Here is a 26,462-nt window from a genome sequence, read left to right on the forward strand (position 1 = left end):
TATTGGAGCAAAAAATCTTAATTTCACATATACGCTCATGGGGTCTGAACTGGCGGTGACCGACCAGGAGAGAGACCTCGGGGTTGTAGTGGACAGCACGATGAAAATGTCGACCCAGTGTGCGGCAGCTGTGAAAAAGGCAAATTCCATGCTAGCGATAATTAGGAAAGGTATTGAAAATAAAACAGCCGATATCATAATGCCGTTGTATAAATCTATGGTGCGGCCGCATCTGGAATACTGTGTACAGTTCTGGTCGCCTCATCTCAAAAAGGATATTATAGAGTTGGAAAAGGTTCAGAAGAGGGCAACCAGAATGATCAAGGGGATGGAGCGACTCCCTTACGAGGAAAGGTTGCAGCATTTGGGGCTTTTTAGTTTAGAGAAAAGGCGGGTCAGAGGAGACATGATAGAAGTGTATAAAATTATGCATGGCATTGAGAAAGTGGATAGAGAAAAGTTCTTCTCCCTCTCTCATAATACTAGAACTCGTGGACATTCAAAGAAGCTGAATGTTGGAAGATTCAGGACAGACAAAAGGAAGTACTTCTTTACTCAGCGCATAGTTAAACTATGGAATTTGCTCCCACAAGATGCAGTAATGGCCACCAGCGTGGATGGCTTTAAAAGGAGATTAGACAAATTCATGGAGGACAGGGCTATCAATGGCTACTAGCCGTGATGGCTGTGCTGTGCCACCCTAGTCAGAGGCAGCATGCTTCTGAAAACCAGTTGCCGGAAGCCTCAGGAGGGGAGAGTGTTCTTGCACTCGGGTCCTGCTTGCAGGTTTCCCCCAGGCACCTGGTTGGCCACTGTGAGAACAGGATGCTGGACTAGATGGGCCACTGGCCTGATCCAACAGGCTCTTCTTATGTTCTTATGTTCTTATGTTCACAGCTAATGCCCAGCAGTAAAAATCTTCACCCTGTGGATTTGTTCAAGCCCATTTTAAAGCACGAGATACGAAGCTCACAATCAAGGCATGAAGCTGATGGTCTTCTCCATGTTTGCTCCATGCACTCAGTATTTAGAGATATGCTGCCTCTGTATATGGAGGTTCTATCTAGTGCAGACGACTGGGACTGTTTCCTCACTACATGAATTCAGTTAATTTGTGGTTTCTCTGTCTCCCTCTTTCTGCTACGCACATGCACCCACAGGAGTGTTCTCCTTGAAAGTCTACTGCAGAAACAAGTTTTGAGGTCAAGATCACAGAAAGAAACTAAAAAAGTTCCAGAGCAATTCCCTCTGTGAATTCCCTCGCTGTGAAACAAAATGCTCTTTATATAATATTGAAAGAGAACAAAGTCAATAAAGACAGAGGGGGGGACCCCATAATACTCTTACAAGCAGGGGGGAAGCGCCGGAGTGTACATTTTGCATTCCAAAAGGAGAAGAAAATTGTCAAGTCAGGGAATATGTAATCAATTAGCAAAGCCCCAGAAATACTTGCAAAACAATAATTAGTCGTGTCAGAAAATTCCACAACAATTAAACTGGTGGCTGAGCGGAAACAAAAGTCAGAATGAAAAGGGGTAGAAAGAGATAATGTGGCGCACTCGTGCCAGCAAAGCATCGTGGAACAGCACACACACACACACACACCTCACTTTATACCCATCAACATCCCAAAAATGTACAGGAGTCATAGATGAGGGGTCCAGGAGCAACCAAAGTGGATGTTTCAGATTACAGTCCCCATCGTTCCTGACCCTTGGCCAAGCTGGCTGGGTCTGGTGGGAGCTGCAAGCCACAGCATGTGACTTCGCTTGCACTAGGCACGTGGCTGTCCCTTTCCAAAGCACAGTGAGATTGCACTGGTAACCAAATGCTTGTCAAATCTGTTCATGAGACCAGGCTGCCACGTGGATCTTTGCTGCAGCAGGATGACACTGACATCATTGCAAGGCCTAGCAGTGATGCCCAGCTTAATCTTAACATCAAGGATTTCTTATCCCATTTTAGCTTATCCCATTTTAATTTCTTGAGAAGCGTACGGTATTTGACTCTAACGGCATGCTGGCGCCAGAAGAACACATAGTGCTCCTTGAGATGAAAGAAGTGATGAAGGATGTTGATCGGTGCTCAGCTTGGGACAGACAAAAGGAAATGGCATAAAGCCCTCAGCATCCCCAGGAAGGGCTGGGAAACAGACACAGCAAAGACCAGGGCTGGAGAACCACTGGTTCTCCAAATAATATAAATAATAATTAAATAATAATAAAATAATATGGACTTCATCTCCAACATCCTTGTGCTGACGAGAGTTGGAGTCCAACAACCAACAACATCTGAAAGGCCACCAGGTTCCCCATCCCTGTACTAGACCATCACTTGCCTTTACTTGCCCCTGGCTACTTCCATCAGAAAGCTGGCCATCACTTGCCTTTACTGCCCCCCTAGTTACCACCATCACAGCCCTGCCTTCTTTTAAAGCAGGGGTGGAGAAATCTATGGCCCTCCCAATGGTTAGCAGACTCCAATTCCTATCATCACCCCTACCCATTGGGTATGCTGCCTAGGGAGCATGGATGGGAGATGGAGTCCAACAACTAGAGGGCCACAGGTTCCCTAGCCCTGGAGTAGGTAATACTGACCGAGGTGGACAAGGCATTTGGTTGGCCACTGTGAGAACGAGATGGCGGCCCGGATGGGCGATTGACCTGATCCAGCACGGCTCTCTTGTTTTCTTGGCTAAGCAGAGTTCTCGAGGTCTTATGCACAAGCTAGCAGAAAAGACTCCAAAGCTACAAGGAAGCCAGACTAAGGAGTACAGAACGAGAGAAGTGTCACACTCTGGATCATGATACTCAATGCATTATGCCCCTCAGTGCTCGGGGGCGGGGAAGTGCTGAAATATGTTCAGGCCAATTCTAATGAAATAGCACCCAAACAATGAGCTGTGATATCCCAGCCTTTCTCCTTAAATTAAGTCTCTCTTTAGTATTTTTATACCCCAGTGGGTTTTTATAAGCCTGGCTGTAAAGCCAACAGTATAATTAGCAATAAAGCCAACACTGCTAGGAGTGATTTCTTGATGGGGAGAGGGAGGGGGGCACATTTATTTATTTTCCCCACATGCGCCTAGATCCCAATTGCTATTTTTGTCTGGATTTATGTCAGTCTGTCTCCTCACGGTTCCATACCTCCCGGTGGCAGAACAGACATGGCTTCCAAGAAAGCTGGCTAAGCCTGTCGTTGCTGACTGTCAGGCAAACGGGGCTGTGCATTCCTGGAGCATCTGGCCAGCACAAGGGGACAGGAGACCAGAGACAGGGAATTGGAAGAGGTTCAAAGGGCTGGCAGGTTCCAAACCACCCCCTCCCTGTGCTGAAGAGGCTGAACCTAAGTGGAACGCAATGGGATGCAACGGAGCAAAGCGGCGCCTCCTGGAATGCAACACACAGCAAGGGGAGAGGGGAAGTTCACTGTCAAAAGATGGCCATTCAACAGAGGTGTCCAGGTTACTTGAGCAAGTGAGCTAAGCAAAAAATGGCTCACCAGGTGTGGCCACTACGTGAGCTCCCTGGCAGGTAGGACACTGTTACTTACCATGTGGGAGAGGGAAAGGGGCGAGGCAGCAGGAAGGTCAGAGTGGTGCAAACACACTGAAGGGGGGGTGCTAGATTGGCTCCTATCTGTAGAAAGATAGACAGATCTCAAAGACAGACAGATAGATACTGTATCTCTTAGGCTGTGGGCACACTAATTGCTTCAAAAACAGTGAGAAAGGATTCACTGACTGCGTTTTGAAGCAACTCTGCCCTCTGCTGGACACACCTCCCTTCCCCACTGCTGACTTCATATCTTTCAGGACCGCCCACAGCAAAGTGTTGGACCAATCACAGTCTCTGCCTGAGCCTACAGCAAAGCTTTTCCATTGGCCACACCTGGAGGGGCAACTGGTTGATCTAACAATCAGATGCGAAACCTCCCTGAAGCTAATTTTCTTTAAAAAGCACACTGGAACTGATCCAGCCAGGATTTAGAGTAAAAAGGGGTGGAGTTTGACGAGTGTCGTGTGCCTCCATTTTCAGAAAGTGAGGTGTAGACCCACTGGAACCGGCACAACAGTAAGTGTGTCTCTACCCTTAGACAGAGATCTCATGCATCAGGAGTTCCCAAACTGTGCTCCAGGACCACCAGTGGTCTGTGAGTTTCATTCAGGTGGTCCATGGTTTTGTGGCTAAAAATGGGAGATGACACATCCATTGCACTGAGTAGTCATATTGATATTAAACTGAATTTTTCTCACTTCTTTTCTTTCTTATAAACTATATTTTATTGTATTAGAGTTAGAAGTCTATGGGATTCAAACTGTTGTACAAAACATATATATATATATATAAGAAATAAAAGATGAAAGAAAAATGCAATTAAAATCATATTGCATCTAGCACAGCACATTACAATTGCTGTCACAGGCAAAAAAAATCATTAGGTGGTAAGTTTAATTTGTGAAAGGTGCTGAAAGCTGTTAGGAGGCTCCTAGTCCCCTTCAAAGAGCTGCAATTGCCAAAAAAGATTCCCTTTGCCCAGAGAACTCTGGGAATTGTAGCTCTGTGAGGTGAATCAGGGTCTCTCAGTGTCCTTCACAAACTACCCTTCCCAGAATGTTTTTTGGGAAGCCATGACTGTATGTATGTATGCATACATGTATTTATTTATTTATATCCACCTTTCCTCCCAGTATGAGTCCAGGGCAACAAAGAAAAGCACTAAAAACACTCTAAAACATCTTAAAAACAGACTTTAAAATATATTAAAACAAAACATCTTAAAAAAACATGTTAAAACAAAACATATTTTAAAAAAACAGCTTTAAAAAATGTCTTAAAAAGCAATTCCAACACAGACGCAGACTGGGATAAAGGTCTCCACTTGAAAGGCTTGTTGAAAGAGGAAACTTTCATTAGCCGCAGAAAAGATAACAGAGATGGTGCCTGTCTGATATTTAAGGGGAGGGAATTCCACACGGTAGGTGCCACTACACTAAAGGTCCTCTTCCTATGTTGTGCAGAATGGATTTCCTGGTAAGATGGTATCTGCAGGAGGCCCTCACCTGCAGAGAGCAGTGATCAGCTGGGTGTATAAAGGATAAGACGGTCTTTCAGGTATCCTGGTCCCGAGCTGTATAGGGCTTTGCACACAAAAACCAGAACCTTGAACTTGGCCCAGTAGCTAATAGGTAGCCAGTTCTTTAGGTGGAATAATAGTGGAATAAATATATGGTGTGAATGTGCCCTTATAACCCCCCCCCCCACACACAGACAGCAATCACACCTCTGGACCACTAGAGGGAGCCAAACAATTTCCCATGGGCACTGTATGATGTTCAGCAGGGAAGGAGATAAGGCAGATTTATTTTTTCTGGATAGGAGAAAAGGGGTGGTGGTGCTGGGTGGGGGGGAGAGTTTGGAAGGGTCCTGGACGCCTCACCCGCATTAGCCCAACAATGCCACTGGAGGCCATTCAAGCCAAGCTGTAGAACTACAATGAATGGGGTGCTGATTAGGGAGGTTTTAAAAATAGGCAATGTAGCAGGATGTAATTAATTAGCAGGACTGAAGAGGGGGGCAAAGGGGGAAACCATCAGCAGAATGTGGGAGAGAGGAAAGGAAAGAAGGAATGAAAGACAAGGAGGAAGGGAACCAGAGCAATCCAACGAAGAAAGGAAGACAGCCGTTTAAGGAGATAACATCAGGGGTGCCCCATCCTCATAAGAACATCAGGAGAGCCCGCTAGACCAGGCCAGTGGCCCATCTAGTCCAGCATCCTCTTCTCATGGTGGCCAACCAGAAGTCCATTATGGGAAGCTGGCAAGTAGACCCTGAGCACAACAACAATCTCAGCACTTCCCAGAGGGATACTATCTCCCTGATTGGAGATAGAATACATCCATTGTGGCTAGTAGCCATTGATAGACAAATTCATGGAGGAGGAGGAGGCTGGCTACTTTTTAAAGTCAGTCACATTGTTGGGGATCGAACCTGGGACCTTCTGCATGTTGAGCAGGTCACTGAGCCTCCCCTGGCATAACTGGGCCAACTACTCAAAGCTAAGACATTGTCACAGCAGTTTGGCACACCCCCTTACAACCCTTAAGCAGGTTCAGACAGGCTCTTTCTCCTTGCATGAGGAAGGTGTCACAGAATGGGAGTGATTGCGCACACCAGCGCTCCTTCGAGGTGGGAAAGTGGGGGCCATCTGCGCCTGCCATATCAGTTGTGTGCGTGTCCAGGGTCATGGGGGCGGTTGCACTTCATCAAGGTCTGGTATACGCAGCAGCAGTGCCTTTGGATGGGGGAGTGGAGAGGAGGAGAGGGGACGGGCTCCTGATCAGCCAACACTCCTTTTGTTGTAACTGGAGCTAAAGGGGAGGAGCTGTCACTGTCAAAAGTGCTGAAGCCGACTGTTCCAGCACTTCCTGGATGCAATCAACTAGGACCCTCTCCTGGGTCCCATTTTGTACCTTCTTCTTCACCCCAGGGCCACTCCACGGGGCTCATGACCCTTAAGATAGAGGAGACTGTCTTCTACAGAAGAAAACCCTTGGCCCATCTAACTCAATATTACCAACATTAACTGGCAGATGACAGGATTTCAACCAGGAAATCTTTCCAGCCTGACTTGGAGTTGCCAGAGATTGATTCTAGGACCTCCTATTAGTGTGGATAGGAATGTCCAGATATGATGGCTCCTTGGTGTCATAGATAGTGTAGAGATCTGCTGAGGGTTCCTGTTCTCCTTGATCCGCATCTGAAAAGACCTCAGGTTTGATGTCTGAGCAGGCCTGAGCCCTGATACCACCCCTAGACACCTTAACCTCACACACCCCTCCCAATTAAATACATTCTGGGGGGCTTTGGGGCTGACTAGTCTATCCGAAACCTACAAAGGAGCCACCTTCTGGTTTAAATTTGGCCTATTTTTTTAATGTATTGAGAAAAGATTGCATTTCGTTCTCCAGTAAATCTTCCTCGCCTCATTCTCCATTTTCCTGCAATGAGGCAGGCCGGTCGCTCTGGCAGCTGAAGTGCTGGGACTTCCTCTTGCTCAAAATGCATTAATTTGTAAATATCTTCATTTATATGTAAATGTGGATTCCTTATCCCCGAAGTCTCCTTGGCCAATCAGGAAACGGCAGAGGCGGCTGCTACATCAAACTTTCTTTGCTTTTATGTAACGTTGTGGGTTGTTGGGCTGACAATTCCATCTCCCCCCCCCCATATTATTGTCTTTCTCTCTTCACACACACCTCTCTGGTCTCCCTTTCCCTGCCATTAATTTTTATTTCAAATGTTGACTTTCTATCCATACATAATGGAACCTTTTCCATCTCCTCTCCTCAGGCCGGATCGTGTGCGAAACATAATCATCATGATATTACTAAGCGTTTTGACATCTTCATTTCCAAAACAGAAACCTGCTCTCATTCTGACGAGATGCAGACGGTGCCACTTGGGAGCAACAAGGTGAGAAGTGGAGAAGACAAAAAAAAAAAAAGGAGGGGGGGCTAAGGACCAGAGAGAGGCTCTCAGAGGGCTGCATTCCCTCCCTCCAAGGCCTGAGGTCTGCCTCCCTTTTGGCTTAGGGCTGTGGCAAACTGCCCTCCTTCCATTCATCACCCCGTTCTTGAGGTCGGGGGAGAGACCATGGAACGACATTCTCAGCGGTCACTGGTGTCCATTGGGACTGGTGGGGTGGAAGGTAGGGAGGCCACCAGTAGGTGGAGTCAGATGCACTGATAGGCAGAGCCACCCCCTGAGCTGGTTATAAGTACGAAGACAAGTAGGTGGGTAGATTGAGGTTGGTGAGGCAGCGCCCCACCTGCTCAAATGGACCAGCCTCCCCTGGGCATTCTTGTTTATTTAATTTTATTTAGAAAACTTTATATGCCTCTTGGTTGTAATAGAACCTCTACACAGTTTAACCCCCCCACACACACACATAATAAACACTTTAAAAACAAAAAAAATCAAAAGATAATTAAAATCAACAGTAAGCTAAAAAGACATGTTTTTATCTCAACTTTATCTCATCATCATCATCATCATCTAAATTTATATCCACTCTTCATGCACGTAGGAGCCCAAGGTGGCATGTCTGAATAGGCTTGCCTAAACAACAGAGGTTGACTAAAACATCTTCTAGTACCTTAAAAATTAAAGGTAGCCATGGCATCCCATGAGAAAGTTTCCAAACGGTGATGTCTTAACATAAGACCAACCAAAACATCACAAATTGGGGTGCAAGCTGCTCCTGTGGATACTTCGGTTGGCCTAATAAAGGTATTCTGCTAGTAAGGGTTTTGTAGCCTCCTAAAGACAAAGCCATTTATTACAGCAAAAGCTTTCATGGACTCGAATCCACTTCATCAAATAACATAGTGTTATTTTCAGCTGGCAGATATATAACAGCCAGGTCAAATGGCAGTGAGTTGCAGAAAGCAAGTGCAGCCTGTGACAATTCAATTAAAACAGACGCATACGCGGAATAAGCACAGGGACCTTTCACAGCCACAATAATTGGGTAAAGAGCCTTGGGCAATGCCAACGACTCCAGATACCATTCTGGCAAAATGGCCAGGAGCGGTCAGTGAGAAGCATTGCCACGGCACAGCCAGCTTTCTTGGCAACAGAGTCACTGCTGCTTGCCAGGCACAGGGGTGGGGTATAAAATCATGTCTTTATTTATTTTCTTATTTGATTTATATCCCACCCTTCCTCCCAGGGCGGAATCTAATTCTGTTCCCATTTCAAGCCGTATCTATAAATTTCTCACTTTACGAAACAACCCGAGACCCAAGGCACAGCCATCCTCTGGAATTCACAGTTCTCTGAATTTTGCAATGCATAAAATCCCAGAATACTAGAGTTGGAAGGGGCCAATAAGGCCATCGGGTCCAACCCCCTGTTCAGTGCAGGAATCCAACTTCAAGCATCCCCGAGAGGTGGCTGCCCAGCTGCCTCTTGAACTCTGTTCTCCAACCACATAATGTTTAAGGGGGGAAATCCTGCACATAGTCAGGAAAAAAGTGTGCCTAAAAATGAATATACTAGTGAAAATAACACACAAAGGTGCTTTGTATTAGGAGAAATGGCTTGCAAAAATGTGCACGTCACTCCATGCCGCATATAAAAATTGTGTTTGTTAGGATAAATTCACACAAAAATGCTGAAGTATTTTCATTAGGATTTTTTTTAAAAAAAAGAAGAATCACAGATTTCTGTAGAGACTGAATTTAAATTAAATTCGTAGAATAGTAGAGTTGGAAGGGGCCTATAAGGCCATTGATTCCAACCCCCTGCTCAATGCAGGAATCCAGCTTAAAGCATGCAGGTGGCTGTCCAGTTGCCTCTTGAACGCCTCCAGTGTTGGAGAGCCCACCACCTCCCTAGGTCATGGGTTCCATTGTCGTACCATTCTAAAAGTTAGGAAGTTTTTCCTGATGTTCAGTTGAAATCTGGCTTTGTGCAACTTGAGTCCATTATTCCATGTCCTGCACTCTGGGACGATCGGGAAGAGATCCTGGCCCTCCTCTGTGTGACAACCTTTCATGTACTTGAAGGGTGTTATCATATCTCCCCTCCGTCTTTTCTTCTCCAGGGTAAACATGCCCAGTTCTTTCTGTCTCTCATCATAGGGCTTTTTTTCCAGTCCCGGTGATCCTTGTTGCCCTCCTCTGAACCCGTTCCAGTTTGTCTGCATCCTTCTTGAAGTGCGGAGACCAGAACTGGATACAGTGCTCAAGATGAAATTAGATCACACTCCAGGAAAACTTTCTGATGCCCAATACAAACTGATTTTTCCCCCAATGCTAATTAGCCAAATTTTCCAAATCAAAGTTTTCCAGAAAACCCAGAGTACGTCACAGATAGCCTTTACATCACAGCTGAATCAGTCCTGCATTTACTGGAAGGTGCGCCTCCCATCTGTCACAAGCCCCATGGAGAACTCTTGGCAGAGCCTCTAAGAGCTAAGACTGGAAAAACAAGAAACTGAAAGAACCAACATTGGCAGATCCTTTGATCCCTAACTGGGACAAGGTGGTGGGGAGGACAGGTGCATGGCACCGCCATGCCCTGCCCGCCACTTCTGAAATGATGTCCATGGCAATGGCACGACTTACCGCACGGTGGACTGGTACACCAGGTCTTCCCTCTTTCGATAATTCTCCATGTGTGACTGGTTGGTAGAGAACATGGCATCGAAGGTGAAGATCTTCTGCTTGATGGTGCCACCATCTGTTACCTGTGGGGGGGAATGCAGAGAGGGGGGAATCAAGTGAGCAGAGCTTTCTCATCCAGAGCGCATGCCAGCTATCAAGCTTCACAGAGCTCTTTGTCACAGGGAGTGGGAAAGGGGCAAGAGAGCAGGCGCAGGGCAGGCGCTTGGGGTGGGCAGTGCTCAAAGGCACTTATGCCACAGGCTGCTCAGCGCATGCAAAAAGAAATAGAGCCAAACTACAAGCAACACAACATTCACAGCAACGTCTTTTGTCTAAACCAGTGGTGGTGAAATCCAGACTGCGGAGGGATGAGTGTGGCCCTTCGTACCTTTCTGTCTGGCCCTCAGTTACCTCCCTGGGTCACCCATCCCCTCTCCAGGCCACATCACTCGCCAGCTCTGCTCCACCCCCTCCGTGGGCATTTTTGTCTGTCTAGAATGTGGGGCACTGGCAATCCCTCCCCAAACTAGAGCACCTCGCAAGCTCTAGGACAGGGGAGAGGAAACTCAGGCCCAGGGGGCCAAAGGTAGCTCTCCAGGGTGCTCTGTGTGGCCCTTGGAACTCTCCCCAGACCATGCCCCTCACTGGCCCTGCTTTGCACCTCTTTTTTTCTCATTTGTGGCCTGGTGCCACTGAACTCTGATGATGCCTCTTGCTTGTCCAGATGGAGGGTAGAACAGTGCGTGGGGTGTAGCCTTCTGTGCAAAGGCAAAAATTCCCTCCATTGCCCTGCCCCCTTTCTCCTCTGACCCTGCCCACCCCTGGCCTGTGGCCCCCGGAAGGATGCAGCCCTCAAGTTGGAAAAAGGTTTCCCCCCCAAGCTAGGCCAACATGGTCCTTTCAAGGAAATATTCCAATGCCACAATATTCCTATGCCTCTTTCACACACATATTGTCGTCTGACTCCACAGCCATCTCTCTCATCGCATGTCCCTCCCTGCAAAGGACAAGGGTGCAAGATTGCTCCTCCCCCACCAACTCATTCTGCCAGGACGGGGAAAGGATGGAGGTGCCCAGACTCCCACCTACAAACCTTTAAATCTTATTTTTCTGCCTCTCATACAAACCTGACACTTGAATGTTGCATCGGGGATGTTGAGCTCCCCTCCTCCTTTCCACCCTTCGGCCAAAAGATTAGAAAACATCCTCCCCCCCCCTTTGCTGCTTCGTTGCAGATAGGGCATGTTTAAAGATAAATTAGTACAAAAGTTGTGAGAAACAGAATTACCCAGGGAGGATTTTTTCCTCCCGAAAAAAAAAGAAAAAATATATATTTGAAAAGAAAAAGAGAAGGAAAGCATCCCCCTTTGATCTGCAAACTTCAGCTATCACCATTCAAAGGCCTGCAGCAGGGGAGATGAATCCGGAAAAATTGCCAGAGGGTCTAGCAAAAGACCAGAGAATTGGGTAGTGCCATCGCCAAGCTCTGAAGATCAGGCTGAAGCTTTTAAAGTCTGAGCAAGCGTCAGGTGGGAGAGTATGGAGGCTTCAGATCTCACTCGGGTATTATCTCCCATGCATTCACACATGCGCACACACACTGCAGGATTGCATTTCCCCACACTCCTATCAGTATGGATTCCCCGGTGAAATACACAAATGCACGTACACACACACACAGAGAGCATAACCTTGCAATGGATTCTGAGGGCGCAGCAACAGATTCCATTAACAGTTGTTCCATCCTGTTTCCACTAAGCTGAGGTGGTCTGGCTCGATCTCCAACCATCACCGATTGGGAGCCTTCCAGCACAGGCCAGGGCAGTTGGAGCGGCTCATCAGCAAACAGCCTTCCCCAACCTGGTGCTATCCAGGCAGTTTGGACAACTCCCATCCTGCACCAGCCAACTTGGTCAAGCTGTCTGGGGCTGACAGGCAATGCAGTCCAAAGCATCTGGTAGAGAGCAGGAAGGCAGCACAGAGTAAAACTGTGGCATTCCATCCCCACAAGAGGTACAGATGGTCACCAACATGGGCGGCTTTAAAACAGGATTGGCCAAATGAAGACAAGCCCTGAAGCTGGATCAGGCCAAAGGGGGCCCATCTAGTCCACCCTTCTGTTCTCACAGGGGCCAACCAGATGCCCATTATGGGAAGCCTGCAAGCAGGGCCTGCTAATGCCACAGCAGCACTCGCTCAATTTGTGATTCCCAGCAACTGGCATTCGGAGGCTTGCCGCCTCCAACCATGGAGGTGGAACACAGCCATTGTGGCTAGTAGCCATTGATGGCTTTATCCTCCGTGAATCTGTCTAATGCACAAAGGACAATGAAGCTATCAGTGTTCTACCTCCACTGTCAGAGGCAGTATAACAGTTGCCGGGGAGCCTCGTTAGGGAGGGTGCTCTTGCACTCAGGTCCTGTTTATGGGGGCTTCCCAGTGGGGCATCTGGTTGGCCACTGGGAGAACAGGACACTGGACTAGAGAGGCCACTAGCCGGATCCAGCGGGGCTTTTCTTATGGTTCCTCCTGACCTGAGGGCATAGGCAACTTGCTCTCTGTGGTGTTCATTTAATCATGTCCTGGGTTCCCCCAGACACATATGCATCTCTCTTCTGAGAGGCCCAGATCAAATGCTCCGCTCTCCTCCGCCGCGGCTGCTCTGCCATCCGAGCCGTGCCTCATCTCCAAGATAATGCACGACAAGGCGCGAATCTGCTAATGAAATAATGCACCTGGAGGCAGTGTCAAAAATGTCTCTTCCACGGGAAATGTGAAAACGCAGATGGTGCTAATAAACTCCAGAAACAACGTCTGGGGAATAAATAAATATAAATACGTGGGGAGACGGCATTATCGGCACGTGGCAGGAGAGGGAAGGGGAAATGAGGAGATGGCTGACAAAGTTCTGGCTGTCCAACCTCGCCTCCTCCTGTCCCAGAGATGGGGAACCTCAAGCCCAGGGGCTGAATGCAGCCCTCAAGGACTCTCTCTGTGGCCCTCTGGACTTTCCCTAGGCCAGCCTTTCCCAACTAGTGGGCCACCAGCTGTTGTTGGACCACAACTCCCATCAGCCTCAGCCAGCATTGCCAATGGTCAGGAAATATAGGAATTGTGGTCCAACATCTGGTGGCCCACTAGTTGGGAAAGGCTGCCCTTGGCCATACCTCTCACTGACCCTGCCTTGCACCTGGTGTCCTGCCTGGGTAGAAATGAGTCCTTAGACTTTGATCGTGCTCCTTGCTTTCCTAGATGGAAGATAGAGAGGGATGCATGTGCACATTAACATGTGTTGCTCCACCCACTTTTGCTCCTGGCATGTGACCCTCGAAGGTTTGCCTAGACGTGAAGGCACTCGGGGAGAAAAGGTTCCCCTCCCCTGTCCTGGCAGAAGAGACCCTTCCTTGAAGGTACTAAACTTAAAAGGCCTCAGATGGCTTGGGACCAGCTCAGGATTGTCTACCCTGACTGGCAGAGCCTGTCCAGGATTTCAGAAATGGAGCCTCTTCCAACCCTGCCTGGAGATGTTGGGGGCTGAACTTGGCGCCTTCTGCACACAAGGCGGATGCTCTGCCACTGAGCTACGGCCCTTTCGTAAGCCCTTAAGAAACGACAGAACATGTGAGATGGCCTCTGCTGTTTATAGAGCCCTCCACCAGGGCCGTGACGCGTTGCCACCGTGAGCTAAGGGCACCGGCACAAACAGCAGCTTTGAACCTCTAAATGACATTCAGGATTCATAACTGAAGCAAGTGAGACGGTGTAAATGTGGGAGGGCTACAGCTCAGTGGAAGAGCATCTGCCTGGCATGCAGAAGGTCCCAGGTTCATTCCCCAGTGGCAGCATCTCCACGTTGGGCTGGGAGAGAATCCTGCCTGAAACCCTGGAGAGCAGCTGACTGCCAGTGTAGACAATACTGAGCTAAATGGACCACATAGTCTGACTCAGCATAAGGTAGTGTCCTCTGTTCTTAATTCCAGGTGGATTTTCTGGCCCAAAGTGATCTGCTTGGGCCAGAAAAATGGATTTCTTATCTTTTTTTTTTTTTTTCAATAATTTTTATTCAGATTTTCATAAAACATACAAGACAAAATCATAAAACATTCAAAGACAAAAAACAAAATCAAAAATAGTTAAACAAAAAGAAAAAAAAAAAAGAAGAAAAAAAAAAATAAAAAATAAAGAGTAAAATATTGACTTCCCATTTGTCAAAGATCAAATCAGTTATAAGTCTATAATATATAGCAATCCTGTCTCTTAAGTCATATTATAAAATCACTTTCCTCCAGTAGTTATCTTACTTAATCATCAAATCTCATAAACATTACTTTATTCTTTCCACAAAAAGTCAAAGAGAGGTTTCAATTCTTTAAGAAATATATCTATCAATTTTTTTTTTCCAGATAAGCATATCGATTAATCCATCTCATTACTAATTATGATAATCTTATTGTCATAACCATAGTCAAAATAAACATTTCAATTAATCCATCACATCAGAATCTGTTAGGTTCAGTAATTTCAGTAGCCATTGTTCTATTATCTCTATTAGTTCCATTTTCCATCTTCCATCTTCAGTAGTCTTGTTAAGTCCAGTAATTTCAATATCCAATCTTCCATTATCAGTATTCCATAATAATCTTGCTGTCAAAGCCATAGTCATATAATAAGAGTCTGATGGGAATTACCTCTATCCCAAATATTTTCTTGCCATCCATTCTGAATAAGTTGCTGAAATACTGCTGTAAAATCATATCTCTGTTCTTTTTTTCAAAATACACTGGGTCATCTCTTAAAAGTTTTTCCATTGTCACATGGCTGCAGTTAATTCCATAGATTTTCTCTATATTGGGCTCCATCACATCATTCCAGTCCAGAAGATAATCCATGCCATTGATAACTTTATCTCTAGAATCTTCATTCATTTCTTCAGAGATAACATTAAGTTCCAAACAATAGATTTTATTTCTAAAGTCCATAGACTCCAAATCTTGTTCCTGTTCCACGTTTGTTCCAATCTCCGGGATCTCCTCTCTCACAGGGACCCCTATTCCAGTCTCCAGGGTCTCCTCTCTCACAGGGACCCCTATTCCAATCTCCGGGGTCTCCTCTCTCACAGGGACCCCTTCCAGGGTCACCTCTCTCACAGGGACCCTTATATCTTTAATCTCCTGCTTCATTTTACTCAATTCAATTTTCGTTATCTCAATCTCATTCATTATTCTCTGAAACATAGTTATTTCCAGATTCTCAGCCACTTTCTTAATTGCCATTTTAAAAGAAAAATATAGGAAAACCACTTCTTATTTCAGCAACAATTGGGTTAATACTCCAAACTTGGTGACATCACAGTATAAACAGAGCAGACAGCCTTATCTCTCCAATAGTTAAGTAAACAAAATGCAGTTCCCAGGATCGAAGCAATTAATGGCAATCGTCAAGAAACAGATTCGTCAAAATAAAATAGACCAAAAAGAGAGTAGTCTCAAAACAGTATAATATTTTTCAAAATAAAAATCTGGAATAGAAATCCCTCTTCTGTGTGTATCTTTAGAATGCAAATCCAGGACAGCTTTTTGCAACAAAAACAGAGATAAGCTATTAATTAGTGCGTAGCAGAGAGAAGTTACGGCTCCCCAGTGAGATGTCAAAAACCGATCAATCTGGCAAATCTCTTTTAAACAGCAACAATTTAAGTCAAGTAAAAGAAAAATATAGAAAGAAGGGTGCTTGCCTGTTAGTGCGTTCTCTCTTAGAAGATAAGATGAACGTTCGCTTTAACAGATAGAGCTTGCTGTTGAAAATCCGTCCCACCTTCGTCGGCTGGACCTCGTCCCATAAATTAATGAGATCTGGTCGTCCCAACAAAAATAGGCTTTGAGGTTAATCTCTTCGTTTCTCCCTACCCGGGAGAAGTTTAATCAGTCAAAAAAAAAAGAAAAAACTGACTGATATATCTGAATAAGCTTCTTTTGAGGCAGGAGCCCGTCTCAAAAGCAGGCACAGGCTAAGTCACCCTTCCCGGAAGTCAAAAATGGATTTCTTATCAATGAGAGAATTCCACGTATTCCTCACCTACAGTGGTCAGTGACATTTTCCTTCTGGAAACCACAGCAGGGGAGAGTGCTATGGGTCCTGCTTGTGGACTTCCCAATGGGGCATCTGGGTGGCCACTGTGAGTACAGGATGCCGGGCTAGATGGGCCATTGGCCTGATCCTGCAGCCAGGCTCTCCTGAAGTTCTTATGATGTTCTTCCTCACTTCACAGCAAAAGCAGAAGTCACCATTTCTGTTTTAGAAACATCTAAAATATATTTTTCTCTTCTTAAAAAAAAAGTTTCAACTCAACTCCTTTGGCAATCATCACGGACTGACTACAGCTCTGGAGTCACCTTATAATTCTTCTTCTTCCATGGATCAGAGCCCAGAAGACTGAAACAGAGAGATCAAAGCTGCAAAACTGAACCCTTGAAAACACCATCCCATCCACGCAGCAGGAGAAGGGCCTTCATCTAGCTCTTGAACTGCACCCTGCATTGTCCCTTCTAGCTGAAATTTCACTCTGGTTTTTTTTTTCTTATTACACGGGAACTGAGAGGAATGGGGTGGGGGAATGGAGAGGAGCTGTCAGTAAAACAATCTCCTCAAATTTATTTGCCTAAACCAAGGCTTTATTACAGAGAAAACACACACACTCACATACACAAGATAAAGAACCGCAGAGAGAGTGATCCGATTCATAAATCTCTTACATTTTGGGGAGATGCAGGGTGGACATTTTCAAGGACATATCCAATTTCAGTGGGTTGTATTATTATTATTATTATTAAAACTCTTTCACAAGCCTGGAAATAATGTCAGCTTAGTGGGTTCCTAAATCAGAAATCAATGGAAATGCAAGACATTTGTAAAGATCAACCATGGATGGCTGTAAGTGGCGAGATAATAGAGCATTTCAACGCAGGTTTGCCTGAGAGGACACCAGCCTGAGGGTACAGCCATTTAGGGTTGACATGGGAGGGGGACACTTTTATGGAGGGAAAACTTTGACCATGGGATATTTGCTCCCCCATCATCAGAACAGATTTGCAGAGGGGCTTCAAAATGGGGTGAAAATATCCATCCATTCAGAGAGATCAGCCAGCATTGCCCTCAATCTGCTCTGAGCTTTGTGGATACACCACAAAGCCGAATCTGATTGGCTACATGGTGCCACATGGTAATGAAGGTGGCAACATGATCAGTGCTTGGCTAGCTCACATAGCCAGCAAGAATATCACACTCTTTTATTTCCTTTCTTTCTTTTTTCAGTGCCATTCTAGCTTCTGAAAGAAACAGGGAACATTCCTCAGAATCAGAAGAGTATTAGTCAGCCTCTTCATACAGAAATGGCTAGATCAGCTGTTTGCAGTTCTCTGCTGCAGCAGCACTGTTGTTCCTCTTCTCTTTTCTTTTGTGAGCCCAGCCAATAAAGGATCCTGTAAAGAAGTCATTAATGTCATCCAGCCAAATAGATCTGCTTGTGAAACAAGCAGATCTGATTGGCTGGAAGCTAATTCAGCTGAAGCTATTTCAGAGTAAAGTCAGTTCTTCCTGCCCTCACTTTGTAAAGGTGACCGTAATGTCAGACTTAAACACTTGTGTGTGTGTTTGCAGGAAGGGGTGGTGGACAGATTAAGATGGTCCACCCCGGAGACTAATGGAATCCATTGGATTTCTGAATGCCCTAGGGGAGTTCCCAGTAGATATAGCAGGCCACCCTGTTGAAGCCCTTGTCACACCGTGGAACAGCGAGGCACACCTGGCTCTTGACACAGTTGCTCCCGAGCGCCCTCTCTCTCTGGCATTGTGGAGCCCAGTTTGCGCCTTGGTACCCTAGTGAGTTAAAGGCAATGAAACAGGCTGGATGATGGCTAGAGCACAAGCGGCGAAAGATGTGCTGAGAGGGCACGAGTAAAACATCATAACTGTACCTACTGTGTGGCGGTGAAGGCGGCAAAGGCCCACTTCTCTGCCTCCATTGCATCCTCATGTAGCCATCCAGGGGAGCTTTTCCTTATTGTCAGGGGTCTGTTGACATCAACTCCAGGAAATGGAGGTTTAGACCCTTCGGAGGCCCACTGTGAATTGTTTGCAAGGCACTTTGAGGGTAAAGTTGCTCACCTCCGTAGCAGTCTTGATGCCCCATCCACATCTACTGTGGTATCCAGTGCAATGTCTGCTGCAACTTCTTGGGAACGGTTTCAGTTGATGCGGCCTGATGACATAGACAAGGTGCTTGCGATGATGCGGCCCGCAACGTGTCCTCTCAACCCTTGCCCTTCTTGGCTTATTAACGCTTGCCGAGGGGGGTTGACCGAGTGAATCCAGGGTGTGGTCAATGCATCATTGTGGGAGGGAGTGGTTCCAGCCACCCTGTTAGAGGCAGTGATCCAACCACTCCTGAAAAAGCCCACCCTGGACCCATTGGTCTGCAACAATTACCAGCCGGTCGCAAATACCCCCTTCTTAGGGAAGGTGATTGAGAGGGTTGTGGTGCAGCAATTGCAAGTACTCTTGGATGAAACCGATTATTTTAACCCATTCTAGTCTGGGTACAGGCCTGGTTATGAGACTGAATTGGCCTTGGTTGCCTGATGGATGACCTTTATCAGGAGAAGGACAGGGGGAGTGCGACCCTGTTACTCTTACTTGATCTCTTGGTGGCTTTTGATACCATTGACCATGATATCCTTCTGGGCCAACTTGGTGAGATGGGTATTGGAGGCACTGTTTTACAGTGGTTCCAATCCTGTCTCCAAAGTCATTGTCAGAGAATGGCATTGGGTGATTGTCTTTCGGCCCCTTGGCTGTTGTGCTGTGGGGTGCCACAGGGTACCATCTTGTCTCCCATGATGTTTTTAACCCTTTTTAAAAAAAGATGTCTTGAAAGCTTTTTAAAAAATGTTTTAAAGATGTTTCGTTTTAATGTATTTTAAACTCTGTTTTTATGATGTTTTAAAGTGCTTTTTGTGCTTTTGTTTGCTGCCCTGGGCTCCTGCTGGGGGGAAGGGCGGGATATAAATCAAATAATAAAGAAATAAATAATAAGCTTTTCTTTTCTTCTTTTTTTGCAAGCCTGGAGTAAAAAGCAGCCCTTCTCCTTTACGTCAGCTGTCATCACGAACCAAGCAGCCAGAATTTGGGCGATTTCAGGGCATGGGAAAACGTTGGCTGATGTCAGATCAATGGCAGGCTATGACTATTCCAAATTACAGATACATCCTCTTGTAGCACGCAAATGTTGTTCCCAAGCACTCTCTTGTTGGATTTAGACAACAATTCTTTTTTTTTTTTTTTTTTAAGAGTGGACAGATTATTCACCCCACCCAATTCCTGTATGACGACCATTGTGAGCTGATGGACAGAGCTCTCTTGAATTTGAGGAACGAGGGACAGAGATGGAAGGGCTTTGTCAGTTTCAATAGTTGTCAGCTTCTGGCATGGCATTGCAACTGACATATGCTAGCAGTGAAACTGACATCCCTGTCAAAAATGATAAAACTGGAGGTGGGTGCAGAGAACATTTTTTTCTGAACACTTCTGAAAATCTGTTTGTGGGCAATGTCCATCTGAGAACCAGCAACCTTGAAAACGGATTTCACGCCTACACAAGTTATCTATCTGTCTTTCGAGGTCGATGGCAGAGCCGTTCAAGTGCGATGGATCATACTCTGCAGCTGAAAAATACTCAGGCACTTCAAACAGGTGGCCATAACTAGGCCCTTAAGAGATATCCTGCATGGAACAAGAGAGCTACACAAAGTTACAGCAGAAATAGCAGGAAAGCATCCAAAAGCATTGCAGGAGACAGGTTTTGATTTTTGAGAAGGGTTCCCAACAAGGTTTGAGCTTCCTGCTCTTTTCCCAAAGGGCACAATAATATGCAAGGCTTGTAGCTATTATAGGTGTATTAGTTGCAACAGTAAAATGGAGCTTCCATATTCAGGGGCAGCCTACCTGTGAATACCAGATCCTGGAGACAAACAACAAAGAGGGTATTTGTTCATTTGTTATTCTTCCACCCCACCGTTTGTCCTACCAGAATCCAGGGTGGCCAACAGTGGATTTTAATAAACAGAGCACAAATATTGCAAAGAGCCAATTATAAAAAAATTAAAATTAACCACAATTCAAAAACAATACAGGCAGCAATCAATGTATACCTGCTGAAACATGAAACTGGTTACCAAAGGTCTAATGAAATAAATGAATCCTAAGTTGAGGCTTAAGTGTAAGAAATGTGGTGGGACATGCAAAATCTCTGTCAGGAGGGAGTTCCATAAACAGGGGGGCACCACAAAGAAAGCCCTGCCTTGTGCCATCATCCCATGGGCCTCACCCACTGATGGCACCACCAACATGTCCTCACCATCAAATCTTAAAGCAGGGGCCAGAAGGTAGCAATGGGGAACACTTCTGGGGAACTGGGAGTTCTGGGAGTTCACTTTCCTCCACATTTGTCACCCGAGGCTCAGGTAGCCTTTGACAGCTGCAGGAGGATTCCAGTGGAAACAGAAACAAGAGGGGAAATCGCTAACGTTCACTTATTCATCCCATGCCCAGAAAGGAAAATCAATCCATTGAATACAATCAGGCGTTTGCTGTTCCAGCCCACAAACGATGCATAATCGGATACATTCCACCCCACCCCATGTGCTTTGAATTTCCTTCGCAATGAAATGAATGGGGCAGAATAACAACTAACGACAAGATAAGTTACATAATTCAATCCAATTTCTCCACAGCAGACAGTGAGATGAATAGCATCCTTTCTGGCAGAAGATAACTGCAGCAGAATGGAAACAGTGCTGCATGCGACAAATACAGGGCGGGGCAGAAAACTATGCCCTTGTACTTGGGGTGTGTGTGTGTGTGTGTTGTCTGTCCTTTCTAGTGCTCCATTCACAGCTGGGAAAAACAAATCACAGCCAGGCTCTTTTGACCTGTCTTGGCACAGCTTGGAAATGCGACTGTGATTTTCACTTGCCTGGCACAAGCAAAACAGATCAAAAGCCATCTCTCTCCCCCCATCACACGCTTTCAGCAGTCGCCCTTCAAAGCCTCGTTTTCCTCCCCCTCCCTCTCTATGTCCTACAAAACCAATTACAGACTGGAAATAACTGTAATAAACTTGATATCCCACTTATGGCCCAATCCCGCCACCACTGCAAGAACGCGTAATAGTGGCTGGGGAGTGAGGGGGGGACAACCACTCACAGCGGTTTCACTCAGGCTGTTTAAATTGTGTTCTGCAGCTCTTGTGGCCTCTGTCCCTCTCTCAGAAGGCTTTCTAGATTTGCTGCAAAAAAAGTGAGGGTACGGCAAAGTTTTTTGAGAAGCCACAGGCCTCAACGAGACGACTCGGCATCCTAGCTGAAGGAAAAGAAAAGACGGAATCATGGTCTTCCACCAAAGTGCTGATTTGCTTTCTGAACAAGAAAAGATTAAACCTGTTGGAAGGGAGGGGCTGAATGCAACTAAGTCCTTCTCATAGTAGACTCAATTAGTCATGTCCATTAACTTTACTCCAAGTAGGACTAGCATTAGATGTTGGACTAGGTGGACCATTGACTTGATCCGACAGGGCTCTTCAGATGTCCACTGCATTGCTATCTGAAAAGATGCATTCGTGCGCATGCATAAAATAAAGATGAAGGTAAAGGAGTGCACAGTTAAACTCTGGCATTTGCTCCCACAAGAGGCAGTGATCTCTGCCAACTTGGATGGCTTTAGAAGAGGATTAGACAAATTCATGTCTATCAGCCATGATGGTTATGGTCTACCTCCATGACCAGAGGCAGTCTGCTTCCGAATACCAGTTTCTGGAAACTGCAGGTGGGGAGAGTTGCTCTTGCACTCAGGTCCTCCTTGCGGGGTTCCCTTTGGGGCATCTGGTTGGCCACTGGGAGAACAGGATGCTGGACTGGACGGGCCATTGGCCTGATCCAGAAGGTTCTTCTTCTTAAGTCCTTATGAGCAGAAGATGTATTACTAAGACCCACTTGATGGATCATCACCTTGTAGTGGTGCGCGGGCTTGCGTGTACCAATGAACCCTATGAGTGACGCTGTCGGGAGTCAGGTACTCCCAGCAGGGTCACTCATGGCAGTAAGGTCAAGGGAGAGGAACCAGACAAAGAATGATGCAACAGCAGAACAGGTGGAGGATAACAATGTGCACGTTACAACAGCTGTGAAGGCTGATGAAGGCTGCAGCAGATAAAAGACTTCCAATCATTGTGGTATCCATGCCATTGGATCAAAGCCTTTTTCTGTCAAGATTGTGTGTTGATCATTGTGCGTCGATTTCCCCACATAAAACAAATTTACGCACAGGCGTCTTCCAACCAAATTATCTTGGAAGACAATCTTACTCGGCCAATGAAAATGATTACTAAAAATCCTGGGATCTTACGACAAAGTTTGCTGCTGTGTTAAGACCCAACACACACGCACACACACACCCTCCCCACCCAAACTGTCAGTGATGGAGCAGAACGGCCCGCCATATGATCCATTTCCCATCCCGCTTCCTCAACAGCTTCTTAAAGAGGCCCTCCTCCACCACAACTGAGCGCTTTTCATCCTCACACAAGCGGTTTCACTGAGACAGGCTCCCTGTCCAAATTCCCTGCCCATCATGGGCAATTACTGAGACGTTTTAGGGTGGTGGGACAGGCCGTTCTGTCAAAGCCAACTCCTGAGGGCGTATGACTGGGCACATGTCGCGGCCCTCTAGATCAGTGATGGGGAACCTCAGGCTGGGGGCCAAATGCAGCCTTCCAGGCCTCTGTCTGGCCCTCGGGACTTTCCCCAGGCCATCCACCCTCCTCCATGGAGCTCACCCCTCCTGGCTCTGCTGGGCACCCCCGAGTGCCCTTCCATGGCTGGAGAACATGTCCTCGAACTCTGAGCCTCCTTCTTGCCTGAGTGGAACAGAGGATGGATTGGGTGTGTGTATAGAAACTAGCCGACTGCGCAAAGGTAACATCTGAATTCACTGCCCTGCCCAGTTTTGTCTCTGGATCCGCCTACTGCTGGCATGTGCCTGCCCTCCAGAAGGTTGCCCAAAAGGGAATGTGGCCCTCGGGCTGGAAAAAATGTCCTCCACCCGGCTTTTGATTAGGGGTCCCAGCATCCCAATAGTGTCTCATTCTCTTTGCACAAGGCACCCAAGAAGATCTAGCTGGCACGTGGGAGAATTCGTGGATTGCTCACCTTCATGTCCTCCCAGCTGATGGTGCCTCATTGGCAGCCTAATCCACACCCCTCCGTCCACTCTCAGGTAGCAACCCATGCCTTGGTCAACCCAGTTCCAGTGACTGGGCCAGGGAACTTCTCTATGCAAGGCAGATGTCCTACCCCTTATAAGGACTTAGGAAGCCGCCTTATACCCAGTCCAATCATTGGTCCATCTTGCTTAGTATTGTCAGCACTGACTGGCAGTGGTGCTCAAGGGTTCCAGACAAGGGACATTCCCAGCCCTACCTGGAGATGCTGCTGGAGAATGAGCCTGGGACCTTCTGCTCTCAAATCAGGTGCCCTACCACCAACCTACAGCCCATGCTAATACACATATGCACCCTGCACATATATGTGGTTCCCAGACAATGGTCTGGAGGCACATGAGGCCAGCTCCCTGCTGAAGCTAAGCAGGGTCAGGTCTGGTCAGTGCCTGGATGGGAAACCGCCTGGGAACTATGTGTAAGCTGCCTTGGGTTTCTATCACGAAAGAAAGGTGGGGTAGAAATGTAACAAACAAACAAATAAATCAGGAGTTGTGGCCTGATTCCCTTTCAGAAGACAGACCCGTCTCCCAAAACCCCTCCGCGTACGTTCCCTTTAAAGTCACCATCAGTGCTCAAAACCAAAAGCCAGCAAACCTTCCGCTGGAAAACCTTGCTGTCCCCCTTGTGGAACGGCTATGTCCCTCGGCTCTGCTACCTTGACAGGATGTCTCCAGCATGACTGCATGGAGATCTCAGTTGCAAAAGGGAACATTGTGCATTTAAAGCAGTTGCTATGGAAAAAATGTTTGGAAGGGGATGGGGTACTGGAAGGGGGGGATCTCTCTCTCTCTCTCTCTCTCTCGCTTCCCCACTGGCACCAGCAGGCAGACTTACACGCACAGCCCAGGAACAAATAGAGCATTCAATTTGCTTTTCCAGAGGCAAGCTGTTTCCGTCTTGCCGCAGAAATAATTAAAGATAAAACTCAGCTCCTACCTTTCCACTTGCCTACCATCCCTGCCACAGGAGGGAGGGTGCTAAATGTCACAAGGCCTAAGCCAAGGGCAGGGTCGCTGGTTCAGCCCAAGGGCTGCACGGCCTTCTGGGGGCCACTATGCCAACCAGTGGCAAAAGTGGGGAAACGGTTTTGTTTGCACAGGAGGCCAGTTTACACACACACTCGCGCACCCCTCGCCATTCTCCATCCGGGCAAGCCAGCGGCATGACCAGAGCTTCACGATACCTTGCAGCCAGGCCAAAGCACTGGGGTGGCCTGGGGAAGAGTCCCAGGGGCCAGTCAGAGAGGCTTGGAGGGCCTGAGGTTCTGCACCCCGACATATTAAAACAACATTGCACTGAGTCTGAACTTTAGTACATTTGACTGGCAGCAGCTCTGCAGTGCTTTGGGCAGGGGCCTTTCCCAGCCCCACCCGGAGACGCAGAGTGTGCCAAGCCTGACTTTTACCAACACAACAACCCTGCAGAGTAGAGTCGGCTGATAGGGATTAGCCCAAGGTCACCCAGGGAACTCCATGACTGGGCAGGGATTGGAAACTCTCCTAGAAGCCCAGCACTGCTCGACTTTGGCCCTCAAAGGAAGCCCCCAAGGTGCCCTACCAATCATTTCACAACTTCCACTAAGCCTCGGCACTAAGGTCACACCTCGGAAGCAACAGAGGGGGTGGGATAGCGAGACAGAGGGAGAAATCCCGCCCTACCAAATTGGAGACAGTTGCTCTCAAGTCACCCTTGCCGTGACCATCGCTCCCATTGCTCAGCCTCCAGGCATCTCTGGACTCTGCCGGGGAGGGTTTTAATGTCTCATTTTCTTAATGGGCAATGGCAGGCAGGACCCCTGCAGGAATTCCAGCTTGTCAGAGTCGATCAGGCCGGCTCGGAAAGCGCAGCAAGCATCTGCAATTCATCAGCCCGCGCCTGTCCTGCTTGATGGGCTTCTTCGCTCATCGGAGCAGAGCCGCTTCCTCCAAACGAGGACCAGGCTGACAACTGCCATGGCAGGAAGAGCATCCCCACCACCAGGGGCAGCTGCTAATTAGTCTACAAGATCTCCCCCCCTCCCTGCCACTGCCCCTTGCAGACACAGGGGGTCCAAGAGGTTGGCTCCCTACAGCATCCAATGTGGCTCCTTCAAGACATCTAGGGAAATCCACCACAAATGAACAACTTTGCTCCATGCGGGAGGACTGTTTTCCTATTACTAGCACAGAAATGGGGAACATCAGGCTTGCAGGCTGAATGTGGCCCTCCTGGCCTCTCTATCTGGCCCTCAGGGCTCTCCTCCTTTTCTCTTGGCCTTGCCTCTCACCAACCTTCCTTCACACATACCTTCCGAGTGCTTTTGCCTGGGTGGAATGAGTCCTTGAACTGGGATAATGCCTCTTGCCTTCCTAGATGGAGGATGCAAGTGCATTTGGGGGGGGGATGTAGGATGCGCTACCTTTTGCATGGCTGGAATGTAGCCTACTGTAGAGAGGTGAGAGCCACATCTGTTTCTCTGCCCACTTTTGCCTCTGACTCCACCCACCACTCTGCCACGCGGCCCCTGGAAGGTTTTTCATGAGAAAAGGTGGCTCTCAGGCTGGAAGATGTGATTATGGCAACAACAACAGCAACAGCAACTACTATTACTACCACTACTACCACTACTGCTGCATTTATATCCCACCTTTCCTCAAAGGAGCTCAAGGTGGCATACATTGTTCTCCTCCCTCTCTATTTTATCCTCACAATAACCCTGTGAGTGTCAGCTCTACACTGCATCAGCAGTGTCGGGGGGGGGCTGGAAATTCCTGGGTCTCTGGCAGGGAAGGAAAGTCCTTAGCCAGCAGTCGGGTTGTAAATCTGCCAGGCCTATCCGAAGCGTACTTGCCGAGTCAGGAGTCCAGAAGCGAGGTCAGTGGAGGTCAGTCAAAGAGATGCTGCAGGGAAACTAGGTCTACACAAAGCCACGCCTGACGTTGCAGTCAGCAACAGGCTGCAGCCAAGGTGTGCCTCATAAAG

General features: G+C 47.2%; 1 protein-coding gene across 12 annotated transcripts in view; it reads right to left on the minus strand.

The window, feature by feature from the left end:
* IGSF21 (immunoglobin superfamily member 21) overlaps positions 1-26,462 on the minus strand; it is a 299,326-nt gene that overhangs the window by 63,565 nt on the left and 209,299 nt on the right. For all 12 annotated transcript variants that reach the window (XM_061600904.1, XM_061600912.1, XM_061600905.1 and 9 more), the window contains one exon: positions 10,133-10,254. In XM_061600904.1, the coding sequence (XP_061456888.1) occupies positions 10,133-10,254 (122 nt within the window). The remainder of the gene's footprint in view (positions 1-10,132; positions 10,255-26,462) is intronic.

Source organism: Rhineura floridana, chromosome 18, assembly GCF_030035675.1.
Source record: "Rhineura floridana isolate rRhiFlo1 chromosome 18, rRhiFlo1.hap2, whole genome shotgun sequence".
Taxonomy (NCBI): Eukaryota; Metazoa; Chordata; class Lepidosauria; order Squamata; family Rhineuridae; genus Rhineura; species Rhineura floridana.